General features: G+C 41.8%; 1 protein-coding gene across 1 annotated transcript in view; it reads left to right on the top strand.

Annotated features, from left to right (window-relative positions):
* LOC121953201 (neurexin-3a) overlaps nt 1-13,961 on the top strand; it is a 169,730-nt gene that overhangs the window by 108,916 nt on the left and 46,853 nt on the right. The window contains exons 14-15 of the mRNA XM_088087962.1: nt 9,094-9,213; nt 12,637-12,818. Of these exons, the coding sequence (XP_087944088.1) occupies nt 9,094-9,213; nt 12,637-12,818 (302 nt within the window). The remainder of the gene's footprint in view (nt 1-9,093; nt 9,214-12,636; nt 12,819-13,961) is intronic.

Below are 13,961 nucleotides of genomic sequence, written 5' to 3'. Positions count from 1 at the left end.
GTAGTTGTGTGGCCAGGCTCCCTTGGCACAGCTGTGGCACCCTTGGATATGGGGTGGGATCATAAAGAACACATTATTATAGATTGGTACATTAAAAGCTGCTACAGTCATGGCTTATTACACTACTACTACTTTCACACTATTAAATCACAGAGCTCTCCGTGTCATGATGTACTGACAGTTTGGGAACCTTGCAGGGAGTTGCCCTAAGACGCAGTGCATTCACCCTGTGTAGACCTGGCATCAATCACAACTGGATAGCGCTAAATACATTTACATTTAACATATAACATTTAGATTTAACATTTATATTTAACATACAACATTTCCATTATTATAACAAAACAGTGACATTATCTTGAACAAATTTTTTTCATGAAAGAATAAATCGGACAACGTTCGCAAATATTGCTCTAAATGTGATTAAAAAGTGACTTTGAAAAATTCACACCTCTTTCAAATTATGTTTTAGAGCTAAATGTGGAGAAACATTGCTGTTTCTTTCAGACAACTTTACAATCGGCGCCCCATATTTCCAATCTGATCATTCGAACCACTCGCTGAGGTGATCTGAGACACATTTGACCACATATGTTTTGTAGCATAAACGCTAAGGCCTCTGACGAGGACTACATCATCAGTACAAGAGGTGGTGGTTGTTTTGGTGACAGCTTAGCTTACCCATTTTACATTGAGGAAGAAAAGGTGTTGCGTGACCGTCCCTCGTTTTCACCTATGGACAGGGCCATGGTGATTTCTGCTGGCAGCCATATTTTCAGCTGTACTGACACAACTGCAAACAGGAGAAGTAAGCATGCTAAAGAGCAGCTAGCAAAAGTATGGACGTAATTACTGTCCATGGATCAGTAAGAGAATCTGAACACAAGTGTTCAGCTGGAGACGCTTGAAAGGAACAGGTGATCGTCGATATGTCTCAGCTGTCCACTTGTGTTTGGTTGACCGAAACTCATGCTAATACCAGGGCTAAACAGGGTCATTGTTGTCTGGCACATAGCACAAATATTCTTTCAAAACTTAACTTTGGAACATCTACCTGTAATGTAAATGTAGAGCTCTGGGCAACATTTTGGCCTGTCTTGTTTAAAAGAAGATGATCTGCAGCCGTTAGATGCATTTGATGTGCACACAAGCACAGTGGAGTCTTTGGTTATTTTACAACAGTCTGATGCTGGTTACACAAAAGGCAAACAGCAGATTTGTTGTGTGTAATTTTGATTTGACAGTGCCCAGCATCACTTCAGTAAGCGAGTGCAGATGGACAATTCGAAACCCCTAGCCAGCGCCTATGTAAATGGCCCTATCTAGAGCCACAATTAAGTTTGTCCGTCTTGGGCTACTGCAGAAACAACATGGCAGAGGACCTGCTCCATGTATAGATGCAAACAGCTCATTCAAAGGGACGAAAACGCACAAATTCTTATTTTCAGGTGATTATACAATGAAGTAAAAAAATAGTTAGGATTCTTATAACATCAAAAATCCCACACACTGGACCTTTGCTACTTAATAGGTCTCAGGGAAATTAAATCAGCATTATTACCAGTTAATGATGCATGATGACATAGAGATACGTTTAGGCCTAATCCTGTATCCTAGGTAGCTTGTTAGTCTTACATAAAAGTGCAGTATTATAAGAAAGACTGCCTCTTTGTAACATAACACCATTCATGAACATAAATGACAATCTTGAAATTTCTGATTTCCAGTATAAATGCAATGCAAGCTTCTTAGTATGTGTTGTGTATTTTTAGGCTAAATGTTTCATTTTTATGATAAAATGTTTTGGAGAATGAGGACTAAACTTTGAGTTAGGCAAAACTGTCTCAGGTAAACTTAATGTGGGGCAACTTACATCTTCCATGCAATGGATGTTTCAATCCTCAACAGGGCTTTTTTTCTGATATAACCTTTAAACCTTTTAAAATAATGTAGTTAGATGATAATATGCTAGCAACATGTCTACAGCTAAGAAATGACCATCCCAAGTCATTACATGTTGCCGCTTTGCAGTGGATTTCTGCATCTACATATTACGAGTTAGGTATCCCTCTGCATTTTGTCTTTATGTTCCGAGATCACCCAAATGTGATGTCAACAAACACACATGGTGGGATGATTGTGGTTTTGTGTAGTCAGTAACAGTACCTGGCAACCCACGCAGAGACGTCAACAAAGGTACATGCTGGCAGAGATAGTTAGGATTAGGGGAAGGAGGCACATGGTAAGATGTAGGAAAAAACAAAACTAAGCACATTTAAACAGGAAGTAAACACCAGACTCCCACATGAAGGCCCGGGGTTTGTTGGACCCATCCAGCACCTCTTCTGCCTGCCCTATAGGTGTCCTCACGCTCCTTATATTGTGTTTAAACCTGATGCTGTCCATCAGCGTATAATGAGAACGCAACTGGTTTTGTGCGGCCTCGTTCTCAACGTATGCTATCTAACAAAGCAGTTGTAACCTCTTTTATTTACTACACAGGCGAGATTCAACCACACTATTAAGTGTTGGTCAGCCTCATTTTGGCAGTTCTTGGAGCCCAACATACAACTGCTGTAGGTACACACGTTAAACTAAAATAAATTGTTCAAATAACATCTGTTATTCACATTTAAAAGAGCAGTAACACATAGAGTCTGTTCATGCTGACACGACAAACAATGATGCGTTAACAAATTAGGTATAGTTTTTTTTGCTTTTTTACTACAAGGTGTGTTGAAACACAACCTCTCATCCATATATGGTCCCCTCTGGCTCAAAAAAGTGGTGCTGCCAACATGCCAAACTCAAGTCTTTAAATGGTAGTCTACAAACCATGGGTGGCTACATCCATTATATTTACACAGTTTGCTTTCATAAAAATTATTCTCTTTGTGGTGTAGGAACATGCCGGTAACAAGTGTTTCAGTAATTTATGCACAACGGGCTCCCTGACATTATTGGTGCAACCCTCCTTATGAATATGTAATAGTGCCTTAATTCAGGGTCCCGCTTTGACCACTTCCAGAAAAACACATTAACACAATTCAAAAATAAAACAGCACGTTGACATGACCAAACTCTACTAATATGCATATGATTGTTGTCTGAACACAGAAGCTCTACAACATTATTTGCACAAACAGCCACCCATACCCTGGAAAAGACACTAGGTTACTAATCTTCGTAACTGTGCTCAGCAATGACTGGACAATCGGTTTGGGGGTAGGGGTTAAGCAAATGATCAATTACAGGGGGAGTACAAAAATAGTAAATATAAAAAGAGCAGGGTCAGCAGTTCTACCAGGCCCTGACATCACAACAGCAATGGAAGTGTGTATTAGATCATACCTGAGCTCCATGACTGGGCTCCATACAGTTGGTTCACAAAGCAAAACTCAGGGTTTAATTTGTTTTGTGTTGATTTCCAACTGTTCATGCACATTGTACATAGCTACATCAAAATGGGCTCTTGAAACATTTTGCACAAGCAAGCAAATGTCACTGTGGACAAAATGTTTCCATCTTCTTGTGAAAGTCCTGCATTCTTTTCTGGTTGTTTTTGTCATTCTCTTAAGGTTCTGGGCTTTCACAACCAGTAGCATGGCAATCATTTTCTGTCCAGCTGTTTATTCTTATGCCTGCTACATCATTCAGTGGACATTAAGTGTAATGTATGCTGCTGTTTTTTTATAATTAACAATTCCTTACAGATCTCCATGGTAGACAAATACACATGTTGGTTTATGTCTCATTTCAATCCAAACAGACACTAACGTTGTGTATTGTATGTCTTCCTCACTGTGACATGCTGAATGGGGTTTGATAGCAATGCTTTTATGTATGTACTGCAAGAAGGTTGACTAATTTCTTTTCAAAATAAAATGTCATCAATCACAGTTTGCTGGTCTTGTCCATGGTACTGTGTCTCATTTTTAGGTGTGCTTGTGATTGTTTTTTCTTTTCTTTTCTTTTTTTTTGCTGATGTATCATAATATGTTGATTGGTCATTTCAGCTACATTGCCATGTATTGCCTGCTTTTCATGACAAGCTTTCATAACATAAAATTCATTTGTTTTTTAAGCCAGTGAGTGCAGTGAGTTTCTGTACTGTCAATAGATGGCAATACTGCACTGTTGCAAACATTTACCAAAATAGCATCAGCAAAACAGGAATTAGCTTTTCACTGTTGCTACAACATACATTAAATCCTGAACCAGATCAGTGGATCAAGTGCAGGATAGCCCTGCGTTGTAGGTCACTATAAGTTCCAAAACTCCACCCCCTACGTCAACTCATCATCTGCTCACCTGGTCCTGAACAGCTCCTTTAGCAGAGCAGCTTCCATCAGCTCACCGGGTAAGTCTCCGCTCAACACAATGACTGATTATAGTTAGACGAGATTATACAGACTGACAGTCCCTCTGCTGTTATAACGAAGTATGTACATTAAAGCAGAAACAGAGAGGAAATAAATTTCCTGTTGAGAAATTTCACATAACCACAATAGAAGCAGAGTAGGGATTTCATGCACAACTGATTCCAAGGTTTATGGAGAGAGAGATCCAAAGAGGAAAACTCCAGCAACACTCATAGTGTGCTGATCATTGTTAGACAAACAACTTTCAGCTAATGGACTTCATCAGGGTCAACTTACACATTTCAACTGTCAACACAACACAGTACAAAGATCATTTACATAGCCTTGGTGTGGAGCAGAAAAAGATTTACTGAAAATTTAAGACACAACCAGTCATATCCACCCCTGTATCAGCACACAGGGCGCATATACATGGGTTGGATATATGGTTATATTTCCATACTGGGAGGGAGGTGAGGGGAGTGCCCAATAAAGGACATTGGGAACCAACATATTTTGTACATTGACAGCAGGAAGTTAGCCACTAGGTGGCACTGTCAACAAAGTAAACAGGAGCTGCCTACCAGTGGTGATTAGAATAGAGTGCAGCATTTAAACATTTGTAATACAAATAAACATGCTGTCACTTTCACAAACAATTATGTTAACATTAAACACTTAAGACAGGCAAGGCGCTGTTAAGCAGCTTTATTTGTAAAGCACATTTCATACAAACAGGGCAATTGAAAGTTCTTCTACAGAGCAATAAATATAAAACACAATACAGGATACAGATTTACAGTAAGAGTAAAGAGATAAGATTTAAGGTAAAATTGATCACTAAATGATTTTAAAAAATGTAATAATAAAAATTATTATTTAAAAAAATTAAAATAAAAAAGTGCAGATAAGACATGCAAAGGGGTAGTCTGACATCATCTGGGAGGTTATTCCAGTTCTTTGCTCCATGAGAACAAAACACCGTTTAGTTTTAATTCTACGGATGCTCAGTAGGCCAACCATAAATGTCCTGAGGGTCCTTGAAGGGAAACTTTGTCCTCCCTTTCTAACTTGTTTTGTCCGACAGTAGTTATAGTTTATGCAAGTCCTATCCTCTGGAGCAGAGAAATCCACTGGAACAGACTGATCCATGGCAGGATTTTAGTGCATGTTCTAAGGGTCATCCAGCCCGCCCACAGGACAACTGCAGCTACCAGCCAGCAGCAAAAGGCACATTATGTTTTCAGAATCAGAATCAGAATCTTTTTTTTTTTTTTTTTTTGCCAAGTACATTTACATATACAAGGAATGTGACTTGGTGTTTTGGTGCAAAACAATTAACATAAAGAAAGAATAAAATAGTGAATTTAAATAGAATAGAACATAAGATAACAATATAGAAGCAATTTAAATATATAAAATGACAAAATAGAATATAAAGGACACAAAGTATATACACAAGGTGCAATGGAGGGATTGTACAGTTTTTCGGAAGTATAGTTACAGTGCAAATATCTCAAGTTTAAATAATCAAATTGACCTACAGTGTACATGTAAAGAAATCCAATCAAGTGTGCGTTAATGTAACACATAAAAAATGATTTAGCATAACATTATTGCAATGTTTTCAGATTCTGGGGCTGGATTAGAGCCTGTGTCACGTGGGCGGTGGGGGAGGGCCGGAGTATTGTTCATGATGGTGACAGCAGAGGGGAAGAAACTGTTCTTGAGTCTTGAGGTTTTGGTCCTGATGGACCACAGCCTCTTGCCAGAGGGGAGGGTCTCAAAAAGTCCATGTCCGGGCTGTGAGGGGTCAGCCACAATTTTACCTGCATGCGTCAGGGCCCTGGAGGTGTATAGGTCATGAAGAGATGGCAGGTGGCAGCCATTCACCCTCTCTGCAGCGTGGATGATACGCTGCAGCCTGTTCTTGTCCCTCGCCGAGGCTGCAGCTTACCACACTGTGATGGAGGAGGTGGGGATGGACTCAATGATGGCAGTGTAGAAGTGCACCATCATTGTCTTTGGCAGGTTGAATTTCTTAAGCTGCTGCAGGAAGTACATCCTCTGCTGGGCTTTCTTGAGGTCCTGGGTGATGATGGTACCCAGGAGGCGGTAAGACTCCACAGTGAAATCTGGGGAGTCACAGAGGGTGATGGGGTTGGGGGCGGCAGCGATCCTTCTGAAATCCACTACCATCTCCACTGTCTTCTTCTCCACTGTTTTTCTCACTGCACCAGGTCACCAGATTGTTAACCTCCCACCTGTAGGCAGACTCATCCCCACCAGAGATTAGTCCAATGAGGGTGGTGTCGTCCACGAACTTGAGGAGCTTGACGGACTGATGACTTGAGGTGCATCTGTTTGTGTACAGGGAAAAGAAAGAACACAGTCTTGAGGGGAGCCAGTGCTGATGGTTCTGCTGTCAGAAATATGCTTTCCCAGCTTCACCTGCTGCTTCCTGTCAGACAGGAAGTCTGTGATCCACCTGCGGGTGGAGTCAGGCATGTTCAGCTTGAGGAGCTTGTCCTGAAGCAGAGCCAGAATTATTGTATAAAAAGCAGAGCTGAAATCCACAAACAGGATCCTAGCGTAGCTTCCTGCTGAGTCCATATGCTCGAAGATGAAGTGGAGGGCCAGGTTGACAGCGTCGTCTACAGACCTGTTGGCTCTATAAGCGAACTGCTGGGGGTCCAGGAGAGGGTCCGTGATGTGTTTCAGGTGTGACAGTACCAGGCGCTCAAAGGACTTCATCACCACAGAGGTCAAGGCAATGGGTCTGTAATCATTGAGTCCTGTGGTCCTTGGTCTTTTTAGGGACAGGGACAATGGTGGAGGCCTTGAAGCAGGATGGCACGTGGCATGTTTCCAGCAAGGTGTTAAACATGTCTGTAAACACTGGAGACAGCTGATCGGCGCAGTGCTTCAGGGTGGAGGGGGAGACAGAGTCCGGTCCAGCTGCTCTGCAGGGGGTTCTGTCTCCTGAAGATCTTATTAACATCTCTCTCCAGGATGGACAGAGGTGTTGCTGAGGTGAGGGGGGAGGGGTAGCTGGGGTGGATGGTCGTGCTGAGTCCTGGGAACCTGCTGTGATTGGGGCAGTGGGGGTGGTGAGCTGTGGGGTGGAGTCATCATGGGGTATGGTTCCAGGACTGTCCCTTTGTCTTTCAGAGCGACATTAAAACTCGTTCAGGTCGTTGGCGAGGCGTAAATTATTCATAGAGTGGGGGGTTTTGGACTTGTAGCCGGTGAGCTGTCTGAGGCCCTTCCAGACTGAGCCAGCATCTCTACCTGTGAACTTTTTTTTTACAGTTTCTCAGAGTAGAGACGCTTGGCTTCATTCACCGCCCTGCTGAAGGTGTATTTAGCTTTTTTGTAGCCCTCTTTTTCCCCACTCTTAAATGCCTCCTCCTTTGTCTGCCTTAACCGCCTGAGTTTGGCTGTGAACCAGGGCTCGTCACTGTTGTAACTCACCCTAGTGCGTGATGTTACACACAAGTCCTGGCAAAAGCTGATGTATGACATCACCGCCTCTGTATACTCATCCAGACTGTTTGTGGCAGTCTTGAAAGTATCCCAGTCAGTACAGTCCAAGCACGCCTGTAAATCCTCCGCAGCTGCACTGGTCCACTGTTTTGATGTCCTCACAACAGGTTTGCAGAGCTTTAATTTCTGCCTGTATGCGGGAATCAAATGAATGATAGCCTGGTCAGAGTGGCCCAGTGCAGTGAGGGGGACGGCATGATATGCGTTGCTGACAGTGGTGTAGTACTGATCCAAAATATTCCCCTCTCTGGTCGGACATTTAATAAACTCACTATATTTTGGAAGTCTGTGACTTAGATTCCCTTTGTTAAAGTACCCAAGGACAATAACTAAGGAGTCCAGGTATGTCCGCTCCACACTCTGTATCTGGTCAGCGAGTGTGCGCTGTGCCTTGTGCATGTTGGCCTGCGGTGGAATGTAAACACTGACCAGAATGAATGAAGCGAGCTCACGTGGAGAATAAAATGGTTTGCAGTGAATGAAAAAAGTTTCCAAACCAGAAGAACAATGCTTTTGTATCATCGTCACATCAGTACACCAGCCACTGTTGACATAGAAACAGATTCCTCCACCCTTTGTCTTGCCGGAAAGTTGTGCGTTTCGACCCGCTCTGAAGAGTTGGAATCCTGCCAGCTGCAGCGCAGGGTCCGGTATCAGGTCACACAGCCAGGTTTCTGTGAAGCACAAAACACAGGATTCAGAAAAGTCTCTGTTTCTTCTCATCAGCCGCTAAAGTTTGTCAGATTTGTTGCACAGTGAGTGCACCTTGGAGAGAAATATGCCCAGGAGTGCTGTGCAAAGTCCGTGCTGACGGAGACCCACGAGCTTCTGTTTACTGTATTGACGCTGCCACCTAGTGGCTTCCCTGCGCCATGGCAACATACACGTTCATGAGCAGGTGGTAGTATTTTTTTACATAATGTTACATAACCTATATATATATTTCTGTGGATGAAAAACAACATTTTATAATGAAGCATTTTCCAGAGTCAGTCAAGAGGCGGTGAGTGAAGGTGTATCACGTTCTATCAGAGTTCTGAACTGAACTAGTCTCCCCTTTAGTCATGTACTGATTATGGCTAAGTCTCCAGTGTGTGTGTGTGTGTGTGTGTGTGCGCGCGCGTGTGCGTGTGTGCGTGTGTGCATGTGTGCGTGTTTGGGTGGGTGGGTGTCTGGCATTCCACAGGTCCTAGCACCACCTGTCAGGAGGACTCCTGTGCCAACATGGGTATTTGCATCCAGCAGTGGGAGAACTACACCTGTGACTGCTCCATGACCTCCTACACTGGCACACAGTGCAATGACCGTGAGTACTGATCTCACCATTCAGATTCTATATCATGATGATATATATATATATATATATATATATATATATATATATATATATATATATATATATATATAAACCACAGAAAGTAGAAAATATCACACTCACTAAACACATCTTTTGTGCCACTGTGAGTGCTTAGAATGCTAATGAAAGTGAAAGTAAAGCTAGTAAAAAGTAAACCATTTTTTGAATACATAGCATTTTATGCTAGAGTCACAGCTAGCATCAGTTTGTGACTAAAAAAACACAGACTGCACAACCACTTGAAAGTTTAAACATTTATGACAAAAACTAATTTTGGCTTATATGTGGCTGCAACTTTAGGATCATACTGTCCCGCCAGCAAACCCACATCTTTGTTCACAGGTGAAATTCAGGCATCTGCATTGACATTTACACCAATCTATGTATCAGCAGGTTCTGCAATGACACAATATGCAAAAAGTCAGATGTGATTCTTTATGTGATTTGATTTGACATCCAATGTGTCCATATATGTGACCATACAATAGAGTAGTATGTCCTACCATAGACAGTGAGAGGACATCTCTTCAGTGTGCTCTTCTCTGCCATCCTGTCAAATATTTCATCAGTGTCCAAAGCCATAAGAATATATTTTTCTGTTGCCATGAGCATGAATGCTTCAAGATGCTCTAGTGATGTGCACTTCTTAATCTGCTCTTAATGAAGTTGAAAAGCCATGTTCACATGCAACTTGTGTAACAGAGAGGGTCAGGAGGAATTTGTATCCCAGTCCAATAGGGTGGAAGGTATCAGTCCATAAACTGTACGGATGGAGGACCAAGTAACATCATACTGGGCAGTTTTTGCATGAGGAGCAAGACTTATTTACCAGATCCCTCTCTCCCTCACCTTGTCCCGGCCCATTTCCAACATCCGTGTCCTCTGTGCTGGTTCTTACCACATATTCATCCAAAACGGACGACTTCAATCTGTCCCAGCGGGAAACCAGGCTTTGCAAATCCCCTTGCAAGGCCTCAGTAGTGGCTCTGCTGTCATATATGAGAAGCTGTTTACTTAGTTGTTCAAGTTGCAATGCATGAACGCCTTCACTTTGTATTTTAGCAAAAGTGTGATAGTCAAGACGACAAAAATCTGAGTACAGTTTTTTGTTATTTTCAAACCATCTGCTAATTCTCTCAATGACTGTATTCAGAATGGCATTGTGAATCTTAATTTTGTTTTCAGTAGTTGCATCAGCTAAGCTCTCTTCTTCTCCAAATTCACCAGGCATCCTCTTCTTCTTCCTTGATCTTTGACAAGGCAGTGCAGGTTGAACCTCAACCCCCACTCCACAGTCCTCATCTTGCAGTTTGTTGTTTGCCCAGGCAACAAAGTTGTCTGCTGACCCCTTTAAAATCCCTGGCGTATTTTCTGAGGATCCTTGTGTGCCAGTAACAAGACGACGGGCTGTCACCATATTCATTCCAGTTGTCTGGAGATATTTAGACAGGGGAGATATCAGTTCAAAGATGTGCAGGAAGGTTTGAGCTGTCAGAATGGTTTCATATTTGAGCAGTGTCTATTAATATGCCTTTGCCTTCATACCCTAAGATGGTTTCATGTTAGCTTTTTTTAGTGATGGTTGTAAGTGTCATCACAAGGTCAATGTAGAGACTCTTTTTCTGGGACACCAAAAGATCCAAACAGATTGCCCAGTGCTGCATCTTTCGCCTGCCAACGCTTCTCTCCAATGAGTGACAGGCGCCTGTGATATGTGTCCTGTGTCACTTCTTCACAAACAACCATTCTCTCATAGGACTCTTTCAGGAATACAGCAATGTCATTTAAAACCAAGAAGAGCGATTCACTTTCAATGACAACACCTGTGGCATTGGCCAGCACCATATTTATAACATTGTCATAGCAGTAGACATACTCCTGCCCTGGAGCTGACAAGAGAATTGAAATTCCTCTGTATTCCCCTTGCATGGTGCCCCGTCTTTGGAGTTAACTGCACATTTAGTGATGTCAAGTTTCATTGTGCTGAGTACCTGCTGCAAAATACTGACCAGAGGATGACTGGCAATTTACTACTGCAAGCAGTCTCTCATGAATGGCATCCATCATTCATCTGATTATTACTGAGCACTGGTCTTTGCATGAAATGTCTTGCATAGTGTCTATCTGAATGAAAACAGTACAGCTTGCTTGACCTTGACCTCATTAGTATTGTTTTCTTGTAGAGGATGTCCAATAGTCTTTATGACTGCGTTGACTGCTTTTTTTGAGATGAGAGTGTCATTGGACCCTCTACCCTTGAGTGAGCTTTACTCATGTAACGTGAGCTGCTTCTTTTTCTTTTTGCTTTGATCAGTGCGTTAACATGCTTTTGCAAACATGTATCAAATTTGCTGTGTAAAAGAAAAGCTCCAAAAATGTGCCATGGTCTATTGCAGTCTCTTTCAGACTATATACAGCTTCTGTCTTCCCTCCTCCTCGCTAACTTAGTCCACGCTTGACTTTTATTATGTCAATAACCCACTCCATCAACTGTTGCCTCTGAGGTATCTTTTCTCTCACGACAGCCATTTGATTTTCATTCAACAGGCACTTGATTTCCTCTTTGCAAGTCCACAATAGATATGTCTCTGATCATTCACAATGAAGTGCACTTTTCTCATGTTTCTCAGTTCATTGATGAATGTGTCTCCAGTCATTCATTCCAATTGTGAAGGGTTCTCTTGGGTGGCAAAAGCTAAACATAATAAACAATACACAGCATGTGTGTTTTCTCTCTGTCAGCAATGAACATTTGGTGCACTGGAGCATTGGAACAGTTTTCTTTACAACTATATTTTTTGAGTTCTGGTTTGGATGATATTTTAAGAACAAATTAAACTCGACTGGTTTGGGGCATGCAGATTATTTCATAGCAGGCTCCTCTGTAAGACACTGATGTTGCTAACTTCAAGTTACTCATCAAGTTCTTTTTCATGAAACTGGCACTTTGTCTGCTCTTTGAAACATACCACAACATCTTCAAAGATAGACAGCATGCACATTTCTGTAATCGTTTCTGGGATGCTTCTGAAAAGTGCTGCCCTGCATCTGCTGGAATTGCAAGAATTGCCACAATCAGCCTGGGCAGCCGCTTGGCCCCCTGGTAAAGATCTGCAATCTTCTGACTGTACTTTTAAAGTTATTAGTATTATTACAATAATATTTATCTCTGTAGATCAGTGATACCTGCTGTTTAATATTTTATAATATCTTACTTAGCTGTTACAGCTCCTTACAACCATGACACCATCACCTTTGCTTGCATTAGCCTGCTAATATCCAGTGTATTCCTGGGCTTTAATGTGAATTTTTAAAGTTCAGATGATATTAGTTCAGCTCATTATTCATATTTTCTCCTCTTGTTTTCTCCAGCTGGGACAACGTACATCTTTGGCAAGGGAGGAGGCCTCATTACATTCAAATGGCCAGCCAATGAAAGGCCGAGCACCAGGACAGACAGGCTGACCGTTGGCTTCAGCACCTCCCTGAAAGATGGCATCCTGGTCAGAATTGACAGTGCTCCTGGTCTGGGGGACTATCTAATGCTGCACATAGTAAGTTCTCACACACACTCTGCTCATCTCATGTAGGCTTGGTAATGTATGTTCTAAGTATTGGTTTCTAACTACTGTACCTTTGCTGTGCACAATGGGTGTAGTCGACTCGATGCTATGTGAAGCAGCCAGTGTGTAGTAGTGAGCCGGGGAGGTGCCATGGATTTTAGGCTTCAAGGAGAAAGGCTGGTCTGTTGTGCTGGCTCTCTGTAATGTTATATCTTGTTTCACTTATCTTGAGTGCACAAATGAACCAACATTGAGGGAATGACTTCATCAACATGCGGAAATGACTGGACCAAAGCAAGTGAATTAATTAACCAAAACAAGTTGACAAATTAATCAAAATGAGCTAACGAAATGTATCTTGAGGCCACGCAATAGCATCTCATACACTGGATTTAGTGAAACGGGGCCTCAGTTTTTTGGGGGGTTTTTTGTTTTGTTTTTCTTTCTATGGCACCTCCCGGGCTCCGTACTGAAGCGCAGCAGAGTAGGAAGAAGAAGAGAAGCACCTGGCACAACAGTTTAACAAAATGTTAAATCTTAAGATGTACGTTTTGCCTCTACTTTGTACCCCAGGATGCTTCTGTAGCGGTTATTAATAACTACGTTAAAATTTGGATTTTGCACTCGTTAAAGTAAAAGGGGCACCATTCTCCATTCAGGAGAAAATTAAATCTTAAATTGTGACAGTGTTAAGACATGTCATTACTTTAATCAGTCTCATAGTCTGTACCGTTTATTCTGTATACATTGATCTTGTTTCTCTCATGAAATAATATCCACAGACAACGACTTGGCGATAAATGAGGATAATTTATTTAGACTAATAAAATGAAGAGTAAATAGATGAAATAATATGACATATAAAAAGACAGAGAATACATAAAAGGGAACCTACGTGATGTATGTTCAGGTGATGTAAATAATTAATTATGGATGATAGTGGAGGAAATACGTGACCGTCTAAAGCGTGGATGCGCACTGAACGGTGACGTAGAATTTAGAAATTTGGCATTAAAGCTTCGCTATACGACATCAACTCTGATCACTAGAAAATGTTATTCTGCCTACTTTTGTCGACTTGATTAGACTTCTCCGGGGAGGTCCAGGTCCTCGCGTCACTCGCGTCAGTCCAGG

The sequence above is a fragment of the Plectropomus leopardus genome, chromosome 14 (assembly GCF_026936395.1).
Source record: "Plectropomus leopardus strain MGB_pleo_1.0 chromosome 14, ASM2693639v1, whole genome shotgun sequence".
Classification (NCBI taxonomy): domain Eukaryota; kingdom Metazoa; phylum Chordata; class Actinopteri; order Perciformes; family Serranidae; genus Plectropomus; species Plectropomus leopardus.
Note: the sequence above shows the minus strand (reverse complement) of the source record. Positions and strands in the feature narration are given on the sequence as shown.